The sequence below is a fragment of the Oncorhynchus clarkii genome, chromosome 1, assembly GCF_045791955.1.
Source record: "Oncorhynchus clarkii lewisi isolate Uvic-CL-2024 chromosome 1, UVic_Ocla_1.0, whole genome shotgun sequence".
Lineage (NCBI taxonomy): Eukaryota > Metazoa > Chordata > Actinopteri > Salmoniformes > Salmonidae > Oncorhynchus > Oncorhynchus clarkii.
The window spans coordinates 16,217,959-16,241,587 of record NC_092147.1 but is presented as its reverse complement, the minus strand read 5'-3'; the positions used below and the strand labels follow the sequence as shown (position 1 = coordinate 16,241,587).

Sequence of the window (23,629 nt, the reverse complement as noted above, 5' to 3'; positions counted from 1 at the left end):
GTTGAGTGCAAGAGAGATTCCGTCATCTGGGGATCTGTTGGTGCGGTATGCAAATTGGAGTGGGTCTAGGGTTTCTGGGATAATGGTGTTGATGTGATTCATGACCAGCCTTTCAAAGCACTTCATGGCTACAGACGTGAGTGCTACTGGTCTGTAGTTATTTAAACAGGTTACCTTGGTGTCCTTAAGCACAAGGACTATGCTGGTCTGCTTAAAACATGTTGGTCTTACAGACTCGTCAGGGAGAGGTTGAAAATGTCAGTGTAGACACTTGAGTTTTATTTATTTTACCAGGTAAGTTGACTGAGAACACATTCTCATTTACAGCAACGACCTGGGGAATAGTTACAGGGGAGAGGGATGAATGAGCCAATTTTAAACTGGGGATTATTAGGTGACCGTTAATGGTTGGAGAGCCAGAATGGGAATTTAGCCAGGACACCAGGGTTAACACCCCTACTCTTACGATAAGTGCCATGGGATCTTTAATGACCTCAGAGAGTCAGGACACCCATTTAACATCCCATCTGAAGGACAGTACCCTACACAGGGCATCCCAATCACTGCCCTGGGGCATTGGGATATTTTTTAGACCAGAGGAAAGTGTGCCTCCTACTGCCCCTACAACACCACTTCCAGCAGCATCTGGTCTCCCAACACAGAAACATGTTGCTGGAAAAGTTGATGCATGTATAAACTCAAAAAAAGAAACGTCCTCTCACTGTCCACTGCATTTATTTTTCAGCAAACTTAACATGTGTAAATATTTTTATGAACATAACAAGACTCAACAAAAGACAAACTGAACAAGTTCCACAGACATGGAATGTCTCCATGAACAAAGGGGGGGGGGGGGGATCAAAATCAAAACTTAAAGTCAATGCAGCTGGTGGCCCCACCAGATACTCAGTACTACAGTGCATCTCCTCCTCATGGACTGTACCAGATGTGGCAATTATTGCTGTGAGATGGTACCGCACTCTTCCACCAAGGCCCCTGCAAGTTCCCGGACATTTCTGGGGGGAATGGCCCTAGCCCTCTCCCGCCGAGTGGGGGGGTCGATTAAGGAAGACATCCTCTTCTGAAAACCAGTATAACAGGAGAGGATATTTTTAGAGTACTGGACCGCTTTGTGACATCAAATGGACTTGTGGTCAAGATGTGTTGGTATCTGTACTGATGGCACTAAAGCCATGACAGGGAGACACTGTGGAGTGGTAACGCGCATGCAAGTAGTTGCTCCCGACACCACTTGTGTACACTGCAGCTTCCACCGAGGCTCTTGCTGCCAAGGGAATGCCTGACAGTTTGAAAGATGTTTTGGACACAACAGTGAAAAAGCAAGGCCCCTGAACTCATGTATTTTCTGCATTATGCAATGATATGGGCAGTGACCATGTAACGCTTTTACAACATGCAGAAGTGCGCTGCTTATCAGGGGGCAAAGTATTAACATGTTTTTTTATTGATAAACAAGCTTAAAGCTCTTTACTGACCATCATTTTCACTTGTCTGACCACTTGCATGATGACGAGTTTCTCACACGACTGGCCTATCTGGGTGTTGTTTTTTCTCGCCCGAATGATCTGAATCTAGGATTACAGGGACTCTCTGCAACTATATTTAATGTGCGGGACAAAACTGAGGCTATGATTAAGAAGTTGGAGCTCTTTTCTGTCTGGATTAACAAGGACAACACAGTTCTTTCCATCATTGTTTGATTTGTGGGAAAATGAACAAGCTTACAGACCATGTCAAATGTGATATAGCGAAAAACCTGAGTGAGTTGGGTAAGCATTTACGCAGGTACTTTCCCAAAACGGATGACACAAACAACTGAATTCGTTATCCCTTTCATGCCCTGCCTCCAGTCCAAGTCAACAAGAGAGCCTCATCGAAATTGCATTCTGTGAAAATTTAATTTAAAATCAGAAGCCACTGCCAGATTTCTGGATTGGGCTGAGCTCAGAGTATCCTGCCTTGGCAAATCGTGCTGTTAAGACACTGATGCCCTTTGCAACCACGTACCTATGTGAGAGTGGATTCTCGGCCCTCACTAGCATGAAAACTAAATACAGGCACAGACTGTGTGGAAAATTATTTAAGACGGAGACTCTCTCCAATACAACCCAACATTGCAGTTATGTGCATCCTTTCAAGCACACCCTTCTCATTAACCTGTGGTGAGTTATTCACAATTCTTGTTGAACAAATACGTTTTTATATGTAAGACATTAAATAAAAAGAGCAGAATTATTATTATATTATTTGTGCCCTGGTCCTATAAGAGCTCTTTGTCACTTCCCACAAGCCAGGTTGTGACAAAAACTCACTCATTCTTTGTTTAATAAATGTAATGTATAGTGTGCGTGTGGCAGCCTTACAATGATGGCAAAAAAATAACATTTGAGAGTGTGCGGACCCTGGTGCTAGAGGGAGTACGCAGCTGTAGGTTGAATGTTTCAACGGGTACAGGACTATAAAAAAGTTTGGGATCCACTGATCTAGACAATTGTTCTGACTGAAACAGTGGTCTCAAAAATCATGAGAATTACTACTGGTAATGTCACCTCCCATACTCTTGTGGAAAAGGCTAATCTACTTACACTTAGCAACAATCCCACCTCCAATGTCACAAACAAAAGCGTTTCACCGTGTAGAGCACCATACAAAAAGTCCATGGTAAGTCTCATCAAAACAAGGACTACAACACTGGCTTTTTCTTGGATCTTGTCCGCTCAGTTTTCCACAGTGTCATTGGTCTACAGAGTGTGCGACTCACCGAGTTGATGTTGACAGTTGTCGCGATCTGGCTGACTGGGGAGGACTGGGTGGCTGTGGAGGCAGTGGTGGTGGCCAGGGTAATTAGCCTGATGCCCTGGGGCAGGGCTTGCTGCTGCAGGTCATTGAGCACTTGGGCCTGGGACTGCGCTGTCAGCTGGCTAAAGAAGGCGTACTGGGATAGCTGCTGCTCCAGAGTCAAGGCGTCCATCGCCATTGCCTGTTAACGATACAGGAAGAGAAAAAAGCTTGAACTTAACCTGAAAACGAGGAATTCAACACTTATAAACAGGGTTACAGTAGCTAGCAAAATAACATAAGAACGTTTGGTAACTTTAAAACTGTAAATAATTTAAGAAAGCTTGCTAACTAACTTGGGTAACTGAGGTGAAACAATTACATTATATCCAATTAGTTACCTACCGCACTTTGCTGGCAAACGTAACACTGCCAAAACTGATGTTGGCTCAAATAATACTTAAAATGTCTAAATGTTAGCATCATCTTCCCAAGTGTACTATAAAAAATAAAGTGGAAAAATATACATTACCTATATCTAGAATATAGCACCAACATGAAGACTGATAAAAATGAATGAATCACCTTTTACTGCGCATCCATTTCAATATATTACAAGAGTAGCTAAATATCTTGTTTTCACCCAGCGACGCAAAGGCTTTAATACGTTATAGAAAGATTCTCAGTTCATGGACAAAACAAACATTAGATACTGGTGCCATGGGCAGAGAAAGGTTATCGTTTCTTATTTTAAAGCGTCGCACACTGAGCATTGTTTGGGATGTTATGCCTTCCTCGAGCAATTGAAAGCTCCAAATTACTCTGGAGTAGAGGTCGACCGATTAATCGGAATGGCCGATTAATTAGGGCCTACTTCAAGTTTTCATAACAATTGGAAATCAGTATTTTGGACACCGATTTTTTTTACACCTTTATTTAATCTTTATTTAACTAGGCAAGTCAGTTAAAAACACATTATTTTCAATGACGGCCTAGGAACGGTGGGTTAACTGCCTCGTTCAGGGGCAGAATGACATTTTCACCTTGTCAGCACGGGGGATCTTGCAACCTTACAGTTAACTAGTCCAACGCTATAACCACCTGCCTCTCATTACACTCCACAAGGAGACTGCCTGTTACGCGAATGCAGTAAGCCAAGGTAAGTTGCTAGCTAGCATTAAACTTGTCTTATAAAAAACAATCAATCAATCATAATCACTAGTTAACTACACATGGTTGATGATATTATTAGATATTATCTAGCGTGTCCTGCGTTGCATATAATCTGACTGAGCATACAAGCATACAAGTATCTGACTGAGCGGTGGTAGGCAGCAGCAGGCTCGTAAGCATTCATTCAAACAGCACTTTCGTGCGTTTTGCCAGCAGCTCTTGTGCATCAAGCATTGCGCTGTTTATGACTTCAAGCCTATCAACTCCCGAGATGAGGCTAGTGTAACCGGTGTGAAATGGCTAGCTAGTTAGCAGGGTGCGCGCTAATAGCGTTTCAAACGTCACTCGCTCTAAGACTTGGAGTGGTTGTTCCCCTTGCTCTGCATGGGTAACGCTGCTTCAAGGGTGGCTGTTGTCGTTGTGTTCCTGGTTCGAGCCCAGGGAGGAGCGAGGAGAGGGACGGAAGCTATACTGTTACACTGGCAATACTAAAGTGCCTATAAGAACATCCAATTGTCAAAGGTATAGGAAATACAAATGGTAGAGAGAGAAATAGTCCTATAAATACTATAACTACAACCTAAAACCTCTTACCTTGGAATATTGAAGTCTCATGTTAAAAGGAACCACCAACTTTCATATGTTCTCATGTTCTGAGCAAGGAACTTAAAAGGTAGCTTTTTTACATGGCACATTTTGCACTTTTACTTTCTTCTCCAAAACTTTGTTTTTGCATTATTTAAACCAAATTGAACATGTTTCATTATTTATTTGAGGCTAAATTGATTTTATTGATGTATTATATTAAGTTAAAATAAGTGTTCATTCAGTATTGTTGTAATTGTCATTATTACAAATATATATATATATTTTTTTTAAATCGGCATCGGCTTTTTTTTGTCCTCCAATAAATGGTATCGGCGTTGAAAAATCATAATCGGTCGACCTCTACTCTGGAGGGATCTTGGCTAGCTGAGTCATTCCAGGAAACAAGGCCAGACTACACCTGGTAGGCATCATTTGCTCATCTCACATAGGGATTTAGCCATGTATATAGGGCAGCAGGTAGAATAGCAGTTAGAGCGTTGGTTCAGTAACCAAAAGGTTGCTAGTTCGAATCCCCGAGCCAACAAGGTGAAAGGCAGACCCTGGACATGACCCAACTCTCTGAAGGGTGTCTTAGGGAAAGTTGAGATGTGCAAAACACATTTTCAATTCACACATGCGTATTGAAATAGGGCAAATATAATCACCCACCAAATCATTATTATATACACTGAACACAAATATGAACGCAACATGTAAAGTGTTGGTACCATGTTTCATGAGCTGAAATTAAAGTTCACAAAAATCTAATTTCACTGAAATGTTGTGCACAAATGTGTTTACATCCCTGTTAGTGAGCATTTCTTCTTTGCAAAGGTAATCCATCCACCTGAGAGGTGTGGCATATCAAGAAGCTGATTAAACAGCATGATCCTGACACAGGTGCACCTTCTGCTGGGGCCACTAAAGGCCACTACAATGTGCCACACAACACAAAACCACAGACGTCTCAAGTTGAGGGAGAGTACAATTGCCATGCTGACTGCAGGAATGTCCACCAGAGAGGTTGCCAGAGAATTTAAATGTTAATTTCTCTACCATAAGCTGCCTCCAAATTCATTTTAGAGAATTTGGCAGTACGTCTAACCAGCCTTACAAATCGCAGTCCACATGTCCTGTATGGCGTTGTGTGGGCGAGTGATTTGCTGATGGCAACATAGTGAACAGAGTGCCCCATGGAAGCAGTGTGTTTATGGTATGGGCAGGCAAAAGCTATGGACAACGAACACAATTGCATTTCATCAATGGCAATTTGAATGCACAGAGATACCATGATGAGATCCTGAGGCCCATTGTCGTGCCATTCATCCGCTGCCATCAACTCATGTTTCAGCATGATAATGCACATCCATGTCGCAAGGATCTGTACACAATTCCTGGAGGCAGAAAATGTCCCAGTTCTTCCATGACTTGCATATTCACCAGACGACATGTCACCCATTGACCATGTTTGGGAGGCAGTGTGTTGCTGTTCCCACCAACTTCACACAGCCATTGAATAGGAGTGGGACTATATTCCACAGGCCATAATCAACTACCTGATCAATTATATGTGAAGGAGATGTGTCACGCTGCATGATGCAAGTGGTGGACACAAGTACTTTTCTGATCTATGATGGTCAAAAGGTATGTTTGACCAACAGATGCATATCTGTATTCCCAGTCATGTGAAATTCATAGATTAGGGGTTAAATTATTTAAATGTAATGTTAATTTTTAGTTCAGTATAAATTGAAAACACTACTACCAGTTCTCCTTTTGAAGTTTGTGTTGAGATAAAATACATTTGTCTGCATAGCGTTTAGCAAACTCCAGCACCTTTCTCTCTCAGAATTGACCTTGTTGATTAAACAATCTAATCAAAATGTTACATCATGCTTTTGGCCCTTTAAAAACATCAGGGTAAAATCCCATTTTAGTTAAGAGATTTACTGAAAGTGATATCCCTATGTTAAAAATGAGTTGTTTACAACCTCTGTTAAAGTTCAATAATATCACTGCTGAATGCGACCGTAGAAAAAGCCTCTCACCTGGATGTTGAGAGGGGGCGATAGGGTGGGGGAGAGCTGCTGCGGTGACTGCTGTGGGTTGGCGTTTAGGGTTAGGGGGACCAAGGTGGACTGCCTGCGCTGGGCCGTCACGGTAGGCTGAGCGGTGGTTGGGATCCCTGCCAAGACAACAGGACAGGCATCAGTGGCTCTTCTCTGAAATACAGCAAAACTCATTCTGGGCATTGCTGTGAAATGTAACATTGCCAGGGGGTTTTCACAACTACAATGTACAGATTTTCTAGTGATGTGTGCTGTATATGTTTATATGCATGCATCCACTCATATGCCAATCCCTAAGTAAGTACCAATCACTAAGTAATAAAGTACCTATCCATCGACCTATCTAGCTTTCAGTCGCTTGAGAAATGGCATTTCTAGCGAAACTTGACGCATAATCATTCTGTGAAATGTTTGCAGTAGTGAAAAGGTTCACCTACTACCTCAATCTAGTCTGCATTTTAACTAAAGATTCTCAAGGAGCCATAAATAAAGAAGTGGAGCCATCCATATTCTTGCCAGCTATCTTTTTCCAGATACAGGGGGGTGGGAAACAGTCTAGCCAAGACGTTCAAGGAGCTCCAGTGTCTGTAGGCAGTTTGATGCAATATTTTGCAGGGTAATGGGAAACACCTTACAAAGACAATATAGTTGTGTCACATGATTACCATTGTAATATCTGCATGGTGTACGTTAACAGGTTATTCTGCATGTAGACTATTGCCAAAGTTAGATTTTTGGATGTTATGTCCAAAAAAATTGGTTTCCTTGCTCAAATGGTAGAAATGGTGCTGCATGGAGTTCAGGAAGGTTTCATACATAAACCACCAGTAAAACAGTGGATCACAAAATTAACTTTGATACAGAACTTGCTTGTTAATTAAAAACACGTAGAGCTGATCCTTGGTTACATTATCAGAATTTCAAATAAATAAATCATATTTATATATACACTACCATTCATGTTTGGGGTCACTTAGAAATGTCCTTGTTTTTGAAAGAAGAGCACATGTTTTGTCCATTAAAATTATATCAAATTGATCAGAAATACAGTGTACACATTGTTAATGTTGTAATGACTATTGTAGCTGGAAACGGCTGATTTAATGGAATATTCGTGGGTTCGATTAAAGGCTCAAAATGGACAGAAACAAAGCTCTTTCTTCTGAAACTCGTCAGTCTATTCTAGTTCTGAGCAATGAAGGCTATTCCATGCGAGAAATTGCCAAGAAACTGAAGATCTCGTACAACACTCTGCACTACTCCCTTCACAGAAGAGTGCAAACTGGCACTAACCAGAATAGAAAGAGTGGGAGGCACCAGTACACAACTGTGCAAGAGGACAAGTACATTAGCGTGTCTAGTTTGAAAAAGACACCTCAAGTCCTCAACTGGCAGCTTCATTAAATAGTACCCGCAAAACACCAGTCTCAATGTCAACAGTGAAGAGGCGACTCTGGGATGCTGGCCTTCTAGGCATAGTTGCAAAGAAAAATTGCAAAAAAAAGCCATATATCTCAGACTGGCAAATAAAAAGGAAAGATTAAGATGGGCAAAAGAACACAGACACTGGACAGAGGAACTCTGCCTAGAAGGCCAGCATCCTGGAGTCGCCTCTTCACAGTTGAAGTTGAGACTGGTATTTTACAGTACTATTTAATGAAGCTGATGCTCCAGATACTCAAATAGTCTAAAGAAAGCCAGTTTTATTGCTTCTTTAATCAGCACAAGTTCAGCTGTGCTAACAATTGCAAAATTATTCTCTAATGATCAATTAGCCTTTAAAAAAAATAATAACTTGGATTAGCTAACACAACGTGCCATTGGAACACAGGAGTCATGGTTGCTGATAATGGGCCTCCGTACACCTATGTAGATAATCCATAAAAATCATAAATTTGCAGCTACAATAGTAATTTACAACATTAACAATTTATCTCTGATCAATTTGATGTTATTTTAAAATGGACAAATATTTGTTTTGCTTTTCTTTCAAAAACAAGGACATTTCTAAGTGACCCCAAACTTTTGAATGCATATATATATATATATATATATATATATATATATATATATATATATATATATATATATATATATATATATATATATATATATTACACACACAAAATGTGCCACATTCATTTTGCCATCAATGGCTTACCGTGGCTGGCAGCACTGATGCCTAGGAGGGTGAGGTTGGTTGTCAGGTTGCCCGTGCTGTTGGAGGTGCTAAGGGACGGAAACACCAAAGTTTCGCCCAGGTCCAGCGTGGGCAGTGGTGGGGGGAACTGGATGTTGGTCAGATCGGGCAGGGAGCCTCCTGTGTTGAGTGTGGCCGGGATCAATGACGTGTTCACTTCCTGATCAGGTGATGGAAATATACTAGAGGGGAGAAAGAACAGGGATACACATTACCTAAAACAGCACATGGCAAAGGTAATCCATTCTGAATGATTTTGGCTTGTTTTCATGAATTATGACATTTTTCTATGCCTTGTGTGGAAATGTCAGTTCTGGTGCCATAGGTCCTCTCTCAGACAGACACACTTTCTCTTCACAGAGTAATCTTTGAACATAATTAATTCTAAGCATGGCCTGAATAGTGATCTTTCTCACAGCACCTTTCTACAGTGTACCATATTTAGATTTGCGAATGATAGGATGTGCAGTAAGTACTCACTTGATCCCGGGGACTTCACAAGACTTGGGTCTTGAGTCATTCTAAAAGGCAAAGCACACTCAGCATTAAAAAAAAAATCCCAAAATTGTGAGCAAGCACAGATATAACAACTAGGCTTCATGTTCGCTCCACTACCTTTTTGTTACCCCACTGTGTATCCTTGTCTGCGTGTGATTCAGACTCCTCAGTCCCAGGAACTGTAAGCAGCAGCACTGAATGGTGAAAAATCAGGTTATGACCAACAATTGAAGGCATTAATTTAAAAATCAACCCACATTGCAATATTTTCAAAGTAGTACTTTTCCTGTAGTGAAATGAAGCTGCTTAATGGTTTTTAGACACTTAAAACATCAGGCACAGCTCAATGGCAGGTAGCTAAATGATTCCCGTTTTCAGAACACCACACAAATGTGTCACCACAATATTATTGATCCGTTTTCCATGCATTCTTTAGTAAAATCAATTACAAATCAAAATACTACACCAACATTTCCCTCATCAGAAAGCAGTGGTTGGTTGTACACACGGTGTCACAGAAAGAGAATATTTGCTCCAACATGGAAAAAACCTGTTAGCTAGTGGAACCTGGGATGGAAGTTAAGAATTTTTCTAGCCAGGGTCTGAAATCTATGCCATGCGATATTTGAAGACAACATGTTACCAGCTGGTGGGCTAGATGGGCACATTCTCTAATAGCCTGGTCTAAAAAGTAAGAGTCAGGGCCTCCCGAATGGTGCAGCGGTCTAAGGCAGTTGGGCACAGCGTGTCATTGCCGGGAGTCCCATAGGGTGGTTCCCAATTTTTTTTTACCTTTATTTAACTAGGCAAGTCAGTTAAGAACAAATTCTTATTTTCAATGACGGCCTAGGAACAGTGGGTTAAGTGCCTGTTCAGGGGCAGAACGACAGATTTGTACCTTGTTGCAAGTTCAAACCCCCCAGCTGACCTTCCGGTTACTAGTCCAACGCTCTAACCACTAGCCTACCTTGCCGCCCCAGTGTCATTCGGGTTAGGGCATTACTTGGCTCATTGTGCTCTAGTGACTCCTTGTGGTGGGCCTGGTGCCTGCAAGCTGACTCTGGTCGTCATTTGAACAGTGTTTCCTCCGACACATTGGTGCAGCTGGCTTCCGGGTTAAGCGTGCGGATGTTAAGAAGCGTGGTTTGGCAGGTCATGTTTCGGAGGACGCCTGACTCGACCTTCGCCTCTCCCGAGCCGGTTGGGGAGGGGGGGGGGGGAAATACTTTATATACATTTTTTAAGTAACCATAATAACTAGGATTCATTTCCATCCCTGAGTGGAACCCAACCCATTCATGTAATATATGATCCAGAAGACTGTGGCTTACCCTTTCATGAGGACATGTGGATTCTAGGGATGCACGATACAGTTGAAGTCAGAAGTTTACATACACCGTAGCCAAATAAATTTAAACGTTTCACAATTCCTGACATTTAATCCAAGTAAAAATATCCTATTTTAGGTCAGTTAGGATCACCACTATTTTAAGAATGGGAAATGTCAGAATAATAGTAGAGAGAATTATTAATTTCAGCTTTTATTTCTTTCATCACATTCCCAGTGGGTCAGAAGTTTACATACTAATTGAGTGTATTTGGTAGCACTGCCTTTAAATTGTTTAACTTGGGTCAAACGTTTTGGGTAGCTTCCCTCAATAAGTTGAGTGAATTTTGTCTCATCCCTCCTGACAGAGTAACCGAGTCAGGTTTGTAGGCCTCCTTGCTCGCACACGCTTTTTCAGTTCTGCCCACACATTTTCTATATGATTGAAGTCCGGGCTTTGTGATGGCCACTCCAATACCTTGACTTTGTTGTCCTTAAGCCATTTTGCACGACTTTGGAAGTATGCTTTGGGTCATTGTCCATTTGGAAGACCCATTTGCAACCAAGCTTTGACTGATGTCTTGAGATGTTGCTTCAATATATCCACATAATTTCACTGCCTCATGATGCCATCCATTTTGTGAAGTGCACCAGTCCCTCCTGAAGCAAAGCACCCCCACAACATGATGCTGCCACCCCCGTGCTTCACGGTTGGGATGGTGTTCTTCAACTTGCAAGCATCCCCCTTTTTCCTCCAATCATAATGGTCATTATAGCCAAACAGTTCAATTTTTCTTTCATCAGACCAGAAGACATTACTCCAAAAAGTACAATCTTTGTCTCCATGTGCAAACCAAAGTCAGGCTTTTTTATGCCGGTTTTAAAGCAGTGGCTTCTTCCTTGCTGAGCGGCCTTTTCGATTATGTCGATATAGGACTCGCTTTACTGTGGATATAGATATTTTGTACCCGTTTCCTCCAGCATCTTCACAAGGTCCTTTGCGGTTGTCCTGCTCACTTTTCGCACCAAAGTACATGAATCTCTAGGAGACAGAACGCGTCTCCTTCCTGAGCGGTATGATGGCTGTGTGGTCCCATGGTGTTTATACTTGCATACTATTGTTTGTACAGATGAACATGGTACCTACAGGCGTTTGGAAATTGCTCCAAAGGGTGAACCGGACTTGTGGAGGTCTATAATTTCCCCCCCCCCCCCCGAGGTCTTGACTGTTTTCTTTTGATGTCAAGCAAAGAGGCACTAAGTTTGAAGGGAAGCCATGAAATACATCCACAGGTACACCTCCAATTGACTCAAATTATGTCAATTAGCCTATCAGAAGCTTCTAAAGCCATGACACCATTCTCTGGAATTTTCCAAGCTGTTTAAAGGCAGTCAACTTAGTGTATGTAAACTTCTGACCCACGGGAATTGTGATACAGTGAATTATAAGTGAAATAATCTGTCTGTAAACAATTGTTGGAAAAATTACTTGTGTCATGCACAAAGTAGATGTCCTAACCGACTTGCCAAAACTATAGTTTGTTAACAAGAAACTTGTGGAGTGGTTGACAAACGAGTTAATGACTCCAACCTAAGTGTATGTAAACTTCCGACTTGAAATGTATATCGGAATTGTCCGATATCTAAAAATGCCAACATCGGTATCGGCTGATGTCTAGTTTAATGCCCGATGTGTAAAACCGATGTCAAAGCTGACCCGCATACCTATATAATGAAGGTACATGACGCCACATACATTTTTGCACTATACGCACAACACAGCATTCCTAAATCTAGCCCACAATGTCTGCTGTGTGGATCGAGCAGTCAACAAGTCAAGCAGTCATTTGTAAGAGTAAGAAAATTTCAGCGAGACAACTCAAAGGTGAAATCCATTAAAGCCAAGATAATGGTATTCACTGTCCTTGACAATCAACTGTTCTCTGTCGTGGGTGATGTTGGCTTTCGCCGACCGGTTAACACTACCAAGTGTGCTATTTTTCCGATGTTGCTCTACCGGAGTCACACAGTAATAGCGTAAATGCTATTAGCTTCACGACATACACACATACAATGGAACGCCGTTTGGGTATTTGCGTGTCAAAAAAAAAGACAATAGCATTGTCAAAGTCGTACAAAAAAAGTCTGGAAACACCGGCCGTGAACGATGCGTTTACGATACCGCGCTGTTAATAAAGTATCATTTGTTCGACCGCAACTTCTGGGGTAGCTTGGTACCTAGCTAGCACCAATACAACCAGCCTGAAAACAATGACCAGTAGAAACTACAGTCATATGAATTATTCTTAACAATGATTTAGGAATCATTGTGAGTAAGTATTAGCTAGGTAGCCACTTGTTCGCCAATTGAAACTGAACTTCAGTTCATGAAAATAAATAGCTAGCCAGCTATTTAACCCTGTTGCCCAAAGCTAATAATGTTATAAGCAGCCAGATAAAGCTATATGGCTAGTGAGGCTCGACCAGACAGTGTTATATGTTGTGAAGCTAGCCACAATGGTGGGTTTTGCAGTCAGCCTACAAAATAAAAGTATGTGATTGACAGTGATGCAAACTAATACAAATAGCAGAATTATGCCATACTTTTATTTTGAAGGCTAACCGCAAAGTCCACTATTGTGGCTAGCTTCACATAGATAGTCGGACCTATCATTAAATCAAATAAAAACTGCATTAGGATTATTTTAGATGACACCAAGCGATATAGTTAGCTAGCTAACTATATAGCTACTGAAACAGAATGTTTTTGGGGAAGAACATTGTTTGCATCCATGAGCTAGCTATTTGTATATATTAATTTTTTTACCAGCATCATAGCATAAATATCGATGAATCGTTATGACATATGAAATACGAGTGATCGTGTAATCAATGTGTACAATTAATGAAGCCGTTAAATTATTGTGGCATGCAGTATTTAGGTCCTGATCGGTCAACAAACTTATTTGACACGTCGAATAAAAGTGTTAAATAGTATATTTGACATGCAAAGACCCAAACAGAGTTCCATAGAAATCCTGGTTGAGAATGAAACTACTGAACAAATATACAATGAAACAGCACACCAAGTAAGTGAAAGAAATAGGTTTTGATTATGTTTTACTGGTAATGGGGACATATGTAAATGCCAACAAAATAACTTTTTGGTCAGTGTGGTGTGTGTGTAACCTTTTATTTAACTACGCAAATCAGTTAAGAATAAATTCTTATTTACAATGACGGTCTACCCCGGACGACGCTGGGCCAATTGTGCGGCTCCTTATTCGACTCCCAATCACGGCAGGATGTGATACAGCCTGGATTCAAACCAGACTGTAGTGACGCCTCTTGCACAGATGCAGTGCCTTTGACCGCTGCGTCCATGTGTGTGTGTTTAAACAAGTACTAGAATGCTTACAAGGCCACTAAAATTTAAAATATCAGTATTGTTTTTTTGTCAAGGAAAATATCGGATATTGGTATCAGCCAAAAATGTAATTTTGTTGCATCACTAGTGGATTCATGCATAAATAAAGTGGTACAGGCCTGAATAAATAGAAGCTGTTCCGTGTCCATGTATCCTGGATCCTCCATTACCTTGTTTAGGCTGGAGCTCTTGTGAACGCCCTGTAAATGAGTCCTGGGGCACAGGGTTCATGGCACTCTGGTGTAGGGCTGAGTCGGAGTTCGTCCTGGCATTAGAATGAAGAGAAAGATCAACAAAATCTCTGTGGCCCCTATTCCCCAACCACATGTGTGCCATGGTATTTTTCAAACTGGGTCAAATTAATTTAAGTTGTTAAATTAAGCATGCAATTTAAAAAAATATATACAGTGGGGGCAAAAAAGTATTTAGTCAGCCACCAATTGTGCAAGTTCTATCACTTAAAAAGATGAGGCCTGTAATTTATCATCATAGGTACACTTCAACTATGACAGACAAAATGAGAAAAAAAAAATCCTGAAAATCACATTGTAGGATTTTTAATGAATTTATTTGCAAATTATGGTGGAAAATAAGTATTTGGCCAATAACAAAAGTTTCTCAATACTTTGTTATATACCCTTTGTTGGCAATGACAGAAGTCAAACATTTTCTGTAAGGGTTCACAAGGTTTTCACACACTGTTGCTGGTATTTTGGCCCATTCCTCCATGCAGATCTCCTCTAGAGCAGTGATGTTTTGGGGCTGTTGCTGGGCAACATGGAATTTCAACTCCCTCTAAAGATTTTCTATGGGGTTGAGATCTGGAGACTGGCTAGGCCACTCCAGGACCTTGAAATGCTTCTTACGAAGCCACTCCTTCGTTGCCCGGGCGGTGTGTTTGGGATCATTGTCATGCTGAAAGACCCAGCCACGTTTCATCTTCAATGCCCTTGCTGATGGAAGGAGGTTTTCACTCAAAATCTCACGATACATGGCCCCACTCATTCCTTCCTTTACACGGATCAGTCGTCCTGGTCCCTTTGCAGAAAAACAGCCCCAAAGCATGATGTTTCCACCCCCATGCTTCACAGTAGGTATGGTGTTCTTTGGATGCAACTCGGCATTCTTTGTCCTCCAAACACGACGAGTTGAGTTTTTACCAAAAAGTTATATTTTGGTTTCATCTGACCAGATGACATTCTCCCAATCTTCTTCTAGATCATCCAAATGCTCTCTAGCAAACTTCAGACGGGCCTGGACATGTACTGGCTTAAGCAGGGGGACACGTCTGGCACTGCAGGATTTTAGTCCATGGCGGCGTAGTGTGTTACTGATGGTAGGCTTTGTTACTTTGGTCCCAGCTCTCTGCAGGTCATTCACTAGGTCCCCCCGTGTGGTTCTGGGATTTTTGCTCACCATTCTTGTGATCATTTTGACCCCACGGGGTGAGATCTTGCGTGGATCCCCAGATCGAGGGAGATTATCAGTGGTCTTGTATGTCTTCCATTTCCTAATAATTGCTCCCACAGTTGATTTCTTCAAACCAAGCTGCTTACCTATTGCAGATTCAGTCTTCCCAGCCTGGTGCAGGTCTACAATTTTGTTTCTGGTGTCCTTTGGCAGCTCTTTGATCTTGGTCATAGTGGAGTTTGGAGTGTGACTATTTGAGGTTGTGGACAGGTGTCTTTTATACTGATAAGTTCAAACAGGTGCCATTAATACCGGGAACGAGTGGAGGACAGAAGAGCCTCTTAAAAGAAGAAGTTACAGGTCTGTGAGAGCCAGAAATCTTGCTTGTTTGTAGGTGATAAATACTTATTTTCCACCATAATTTGCAAATAAATTAATAAAAAATCCTACAATGTGATTTTCTGGATTAGTTGAAGTGTACCTATGATGACAATTACAGGCCTCATCTTTTTAAGTGGGAGAACTTGCACAATTGGTGGCTGACTAAATACTTTTTTGCCCCACTGTACATAGGCATTGCATATCCTGTGCTTTTCCTGAATGTAGATGAAATTGATCCCAACCCTATTTTTTCCCGAATATGAAGTCGTTGTTAATGGCCTACCTCCTCCAACTGGTATCCGGTGGGGGTGAGAGGTACACTGAGCCATAGGGGCAGCTGTCAATGTGAATCTCAGTTAAGGACACAAAATATATATAAAAATAGCTGTGAAATATAAATCTTACGTAAATCTATATTTGAATGGTCAAGTTAACTGTCAGTATTCATTGACTAAAGTGCAAAGTCTACCTAAGAATTTTCCAACAATGACAACACGCTGTTTTTATACTTGGTCCCACCTGAGCCGAGTCAGAGAGGAAGAGGCGAAGCAAGAGGGTTTACTCCACCAAAAAGTTAAGTGTCAAATTTGGTAAAAAAAAATCTAATTGCTAATTTGCTAAGTAAAGGCTTATTGGATCAAATAGGAGTTTTGTAATGGTTAGGTTGTTACGAATGAACTGATATGTGGAATTTTGGCAACTTTGAAAAAAAAAAAAAACTATATTGGAGTTCTGCCTGTAGTTCACGTGCATATCTGCCCTTTCATTGGCTAGAATGGTCCCACCTGATATCGCTTTACATCTTTGAGGACATGCATTTCCATTGTTAGTGCAGTCACAACTATCTTGTCAATATAATAGATCATCTTTGGCTGAGTGCAGAAGAAGGATATCTGGCGGCCATGTTTGTCCACAGAGAGGGGCCGGCGGTTCGGGGAGGTGATTCGGTTCCGATCACGGTAAACGCGGTCTACCAGTCCGTGATGCCTGGTCGACCGACTGCTGTCCAAGGTGGAATTCTGGACAGGAAATGCAAAAATCAACCATATGAGAAACATTTGTCTTTTGAAATTGTATTATTTTTTTGTATGTATGTTTCAAATGTCTTTGTATAATATGGTGCAAATGTATTCATTTAAAAATGGGTCACGCTATGGGCCCTCAAACACATTCTCAAGTTAATAAACATATTTCAAAAATGGAATGCCATGATATAGAAAGCAATGACATAGGCTACTTGTGTCTTTTTAAAGGCCAGTGCAGTTTAAAACATGATTTTCCCGTTAAATAAAAATACACTATAAAAACGCAACCATTTCAAAAGTGTTACAGATCATACAAGGAAATCCGTCCATTGAAATTAATTAGTCCTTAATATATGGATCTCACATGAATGGGAATACATATATGCATCTGTTGGTCACAGAAACCATTTATTTTTTATTTTTAAGGGTGTGAATCAGACAACCGGTCAGTATCTGGTGTGACCATTTGCCTCCTGCAGCGCAACACATCTCCTTCACATAGAGTTGATCAGGCTGTTGATTGTGACCTGTGGAATGTTGTCCCACTCCTCTTCAATGGCTGTGCAAAGTTGCTGGATATCCCTCAAAACTTGAGACATCTGTGGCATTGTGTGACAAAACTGCACATTTTAGAGTGGCCTTTTATTGTACCCAGCACAAGGTGCACCCACGTAATGATCATGCTGTTTAATCAGCTTCTTGAAATTCCACACCCATCAGGTGGATGCATTTTCTTGGCTCACTAACAGTGATGTAAACAAATTTTTGCAAAAAACTTTTGTGAAAGAAGCTTTTTGTGCTATGGAACATTTCTGGGATATTTTATTTGGGCTCGCGTTACATGTTGCGTTTATGTATTTTTTTCCAGTACATTTCTACACTATGATGTTGGGGGGAAAAAAAGAAAAGAAAAAAAAAAATACTGTAAAAATTATGATAATGCCCTTTTAAAAAGAACACCTGCAATCTCTTTCTGTTTTGGTAGGATGGAGTTTTGGCCTGCCTGGTGACATCACCAGGTGGTAAATTTGTTAATTTGTTAATAGACCAATAAGAGAGTTCCAAACCTCTCTTCTCCCCCCCACTCAGACCACTCCCAGACAGTCATTTAAAACAATCAGAGTAAGGTACTTAAATTGTTACTCAGAAATTATTTGATATGGAGATAAAAACTGCTTCATTGGACCATTAAACATTCAAGATGGGGAGAGGGTGTCTGATTCTCAATGTTAGCTTCCTTCCGAGATGGTTGGTCACAGAAAATTCAGTGTATCGATACGCCAGGACACGTCTTCAAAATGGTAAAATACTAAAGTGTCTTGTAATGTTAACAGGAATCCAATTCAAGGTAACGCGAGGGTAAAACAGCCCATCATGGAAGCAATCAAAGACTACATTTCCCTCAGGTGAGACTGATTTGCATCATTAAACAAAAAAAAATAATTTTTATTTTTTTAAACCAACTGATAGAGAAGCTGAGAGCTCACCTGAAAAGGCAGGTCAATGTTGCTATTTCCAATCTGATTGACATTGGGCAGTGAGCCTCCATAGTACTGTCCACGATTCTGCCCTAGTTGCAAATACTGGGTCTTCTGTAACTGCAACTGTGCAAAGTAAAATTGCATGAAAGCATGAATGAATGATTAAACTGATAGGCCTAGAATGAAAAAAAAAAAATAAATCACATTCCAAAACAGTTGATACACAAGTTACAGTGCTAAAGATAGAATGGACCACATCTAAAAGATTTTTTAAAAAGGACAAATGAGATAAGACATAGGTTAGTCAGCAGATCCAACACCTTATTCTTGCTTAAAGCTGCACTAGAGGGTCAGACAGACCGTTTGCTTAAATTAAGACACCGCGGAACCAGCGCAAGATTTGGCTCAGAATACATACCTCAATGCAGGGATGAATTCCAAAATGGCTGCTGTGGCATCTGCTACCTAGCATGAGGACGAAAAGGTCAGTTTTCGGAAAAACTAGCAGTCATTAAATCTTCTCGGTATAACATTTGGGATAATGGGACAATTGAGTACAACGCATTTCTTATCCCTCGCGCCGGTGCTGCAGTGTCTTAATTTAAAGGGAAACTTCAGGATTTTGGCAATGAATCACTTTATCTACATCCCCAGAGTCAGATGAACTCAGGGATACCATTTGTATATCTCTGTGTGCAGTTAAGCTCACTACCTAACTGATGTAAGACCAATACTAGAAGTATTTGGTAACTGCTAGCATGCTTCTTTTGAAGATACTCTTCAAAAAGAGGTAGGGCTTCAGATGTCGAAATATGGGCAGGACTCCACTGTCCTAACTTTTGGGGGAAGCTTGTTCCACCATTGGGGTCAAGAGGGGGCCAAGAGACCAGAGGTGGCGGAACAGAGTGCTGCTTCGTAGGCAAGCACCAGGGTCTTGAAGATGCTTTGAACTTCGACGGGAAGCCAGTGGAGTGTGCGGACGAGCGGGGAGACATGGGAAGGTTGAACACCAGGGGGGCTGCGGCATTCTGGATAAATTGCAGGGATTTGATGACAAGCAGGGAGCCCAGCCAACAAAGAGTTGCAGTAGTCTAGACAGGAGATTAAATGTGTCTGGATTAGGAACTGCGCCATGTGAGGTAAGGTCATACTTTACTGGATGTTGTAGAGCATGAAACTGCAGGAGCAAGTCACTGCTTTGATGTTTGCAGAGAATGGCAGGTTGTTGTCCAGGGTTACACCAAGGTTCTTTGCACTCTGGGAGAGGGTCACCGTGGAGTTGTCAACCCGTGATAGAGGTCTTGGAGCGGGCAGACCTTTCCAGGGAGGAAGACCAGCTCTGTTTTGTTGAGGTTGAGCTTGAGGTGGTTGGCTGACATCCCCTCAAAGGAGGAAGAAGAATAGTTGAGTGTCTTCTGCATAGCAATGATAGGAGAGACCATGTGAGGATATCACAGAGCCGAGTGACTTGGTGTAAAGCGAAAAGAGCAGGACCTAGAACCGAGCCCTGAGGGACACCAGTAATGAAAACATGTGGTGCAGACACAGATCCTCTCCACACTACCTTGTAGGAGCGACCTGCCAGGTAGGATGCAATCCAGGAGTGTGCAGAGCCCGAGACGCCCAACCGTGAGAGGGAGGAGTGGAGGATCTGATGGTTCAGTGTGTCCAAGGCAGTGAATATATCTAGGAGAATGAGAACAGATGAGTCAGCTTTGGCAGAACGGAGAGCCTCTGTGACACAGAGGGGAGCAGTCTCAGTTGAGTGAGGGTCAAGTAGATTGTTCTGAGCAAGATAACGAGAGAGAGAGAGAGAGTTGGTCATAGACAGCATACTCAAGTATTTTGGAAAGAAAATAACTTAGGGATACTGGTCTATAGTTTCACAGAGGGGTCGAGTGTTGGTTTCTTGAGGAGGGGAGCGACTCTAGCCATCTTAGGGGATGCAGTCAGTGGTCAGCTGATGAGAGAAGTGAGGAATGGGAGAAGGTCTCCAGAGTTGGTCTGGAGAAGGGAGTCAAGTGGGCAGGTTGTGGGGTGGCCCGACATCACTAGTCGCAGGATTTCATCTGAAGAGAGGGAAGAGTACAAGGCGTATGGTTGTTCTGTGTGATTGGGACCAGTGGATCAGTAGGCTGAGTGAGAGGAGCGGATATCATCACCTTTTTTTCAAAGGTGAAATGTAGTGATAAAAAGCAGCTTTAGCAGTGGATAAAGAGGAAGATAAGATCGAGAGCAGGGAGTGGAAGGATGTTAGGTCCTCCGGAAGTTTTGTTTTCCTCCATTTCCGCTCAGCTACCCGAAGCCCTGTTAGCACGCAATGAGTCACTCAGCCACAGAGCGGGAGGGGAAGGTCAGCTGTGAGGAAAGTGAGAGTCAAGTGAGAGTCAGTGAGAGTCAAAGGATGCAGAAAGGGATGTGTAGGGTCGAAGAGGCAAAAAGTCAGGAGATAGGAGGGAGCAGGATTTAGAAGGGGAAAGAGTAGTGGGAGAGAGAGCACACGCGAAGACTGCAGCTGCGAATAACCATCTGGATAGGGGCTGAGTGGGAAAGGTTATCAAGGTGTCAATCTCATTGAGGAACTCTCCAAAGGCACTTGGTGGGCAATAGGCTAACATGAGCCGCAAATTGTTTATATCTTAATCAAGTCGGTATCAAGTTTGTGCAAGGTCAGTACTATGTCCCAAGTCAAGTGGACAAAGTCAGTAGGCCTAGGCTTAATAGCTAGAAGCTGTGTCAATCTCATAAGGAAAGAAGATGTCGCTAGATTTGTCAAACATTTTATTTTATTTGTTTTTAAATCAAATAGGCATATTTTAAAACCACAACATAAATCTATCCTGTACTCCTAAACCATTCCTTTATTATATTCACAACTGGTAGGTTCACCACCATACTCCTTTCAATAATTACTGAATGATTTAGTTCACCAATTGCTTTAATAATGAATTGCATGAAGGATGGATTAACCAAAGGCCTGATTTGATGGGGATGAATAAACAGGCTAACATGAACATTTGATACAAACCAGACTGATTATTGACAGTAACCAACTTTGCATTACACATAATGAACATCTTCAAGAGAAGTAAGTAAATCCCATGTTCTCCATCTCTGCCTTCAAGGCTTCGAAGTTTCAAATCTGTCAAACCTCAGCATGCATATACACGTAAATGCTGCGGGATTCTTGGTGCTGTCAAAGATGGTTTGGTACTTTGTAAATATGCAAACCCATTGCATGGCCTGCAAAACTGAATTGTGAATTCTGTCAAAATGGCTTGTCAACATTAGCGGTAACGTTGTATGCATAGCAAGTGACGCTTTAGTTTACAGGTAAACAATTAAAACATTAGTGTCAAACGCACCAGTTTGAGTCGAACTGGTAAACATGTTCAGTCTTCATTGCAATTTCTAGCGGTTAAATCACTATCTAGCTTACTACACGGAATCTTTTGATTGATGTATGGGAATATGAATAGGACCAGGCGCTTGCTAGCAATAACCTAGCTAGTTATACCTGTGCTTGCCTGCGTGCCTACCATAGCAAACATCAAAGACAGCTCACGGGATGGTTGCGGTTAACAAATTATAAATGCTGGCAAAGTAACGCCCCAATCAATGATGGTAATCAGAATACAAATATTTAGCTTTAATTGCGAGGGCAGTCAATCGACCACTTATGTTTGCCACTACCAGCTGGCTAAAAACAACTTGTAATAAAAACGTGCTGCAGTTAACGTAAGCTAGCTAACCTTAGGTTACTGACAGTACAGCAGTAGCTAGCTAGCCTAGCAGCAGAATGAATAAACAAAACAAGGCACTTACCCGTGCAGCTCTAGTAATGTTTAGGTCTTTCATCACCTCTTCGAAAGCCGCAGTCTCTTCGGCCTGTTTCTGATTATGTAAAGCGATTTTCTCGCTAAATTTACGTGGATTGTTTGAACTCGCCATCTTCTCCTCTTCTTCTCAATGGGACCTTACGCACAACGCTTGGATACGATGGTTTTGTCGTCATTACGCGCGTACATGTTTCTATTGCATTTCGTGGAATACAAATGAGCATTGTCACATAATTAAATCATAATTAACTTGTGTAGGCCTATTTGATTTGTATTACGTGCTCTAAAATGGCAATGACACTTGTTTAAAGGGATAGTTCACTCAAAAACGATGTACATGTCAGCACGACATCAGTCAAGTTTAAGATAGTTTTTGCTCGGTACTGAAATGCTCTGTGATATCCGATTTTTCATAGGAAAGGTTGATACAAGGAAAACAATCTACTTCTTGAAGTTAAATTTAATTCAAATAAACTTAACATCTGAACACCACAATGACCTGGGTACTGAACAAGGCACTGTATCAACAGAGGATAACCTACCTGTCTGGAGCAGCACAATATACTTAGACATTCAAAGTTCTTGACATTTTCCGGATTGACTGACCTTCACGTTTTAAAGTAATAATGGACTGTCATTTCTCTTTGCTTATTTGAGCTGTTCTTGTCATAATATGGACCTGGTATTTTATCAAATAGGGCTATATTCTGTATACCACCCCTACATTGTCACAAATGCATGAAGAAAGAAATTCCACAAATTATCAAGGCACATCTGTTCATTGAAATGCATTCCAGGTGACTACCTCATGAAGCTGGTTGAGAGAATGCAAAGCTGTCAAGGCAAAGGGTGGCTACTTTGAAGAATCTCAAATAGAAAATATATTTTGATTTGTTCAACACATTCTTGGTTACATGATTACATGTGTTATTTCATAATTTTGATGTTTTCACTATTATTCTACAATGTAGAAAAGAGTACAAATAAAAACCCTGGAATGTGTAGATGTGTCAAATTTTGACTGGCACTGTATATTTTTTGTCGTAAAAAGCAAGATATTGCTCTACCAAAGTTTAAATACCTGTAGTGGATAGATCACATCCTTGGAACTGTATCAATGTCATGATGTACAGAGCTGAACTGAAATATACCAAATGTATCAGTTATCCAGATACAGTACACCTATAATTGACAGGAAAGTCAATATTGGGATTCATGTCTTTCGGTCATGACCTTTGTGACATTTAACAATGATGGAGTTGCACAGTATTTCGCAGTGTATGTATGCATGTATAAATGCAGTCAAGTAGCACCTCCATATAATCCATACATTAATTATTAATCGTCGTCTCCTGTAAATCATCTGACACTTTTAAAACATGAAGCTCTGGAGCAAGAGGTTCTCTCTATAC

The 23,629-nt window shown here is 41.3% G+C and overlaps 1 protein-coding gene across 1 annotated transcript in view; it reads right to left on the bottom strand.

Annotated features, from left to right (window-relative positions):
- The window catches only part of LOC139370872 (CREB-regulated transcription coactivator 1-like), a 35,017-nt gene extending 12,654 nt beyond the window's left edge, over positions 1-22,363 (bottom strand). The window contains exons 1-10 of the mRNA XM_071110759.1: positions 22,204-22,363; positions 18,385-18,501; positions 16,766-16,891; positions 16,156-16,217; positions 14,252-14,346; positions 9,445-9,521; positions 9,310-9,350; positions 8,791-9,011; positions 6,609-6,745; positions 2,783-3,001 (exon numbers count right to left, since the gene is read on the bottom strand). Of these exons, the coding sequence (XP_070966860.1) occupies positions 2,783-3,001; positions 6,609-6,745; positions 8,791-9,011; positions 9,310-9,350; positions 9,445-9,521; positions 14,252-14,346; positions 16,156-16,217; positions 16,766-16,891; positions 18,385-18,501; positions 22,204-22,329 (1,221 nt within the window). The 5' untranslated portion in view covers positions 22,330-22,363. The remainder of the gene's footprint in view (positions 1-2,782; positions 3,002-6,608; positions 6,746-8,790; positions 9,012-9,309; positions 9,351-9,444; positions 9,522-14,251; positions 14,347-16,155; positions 16,218-16,765; positions 16,892-18,384; positions 18,502-22,203) is intronic.
- Between the last annotated feature and the right edge of the window lie 1,266 nt (positions 22,364-23,629).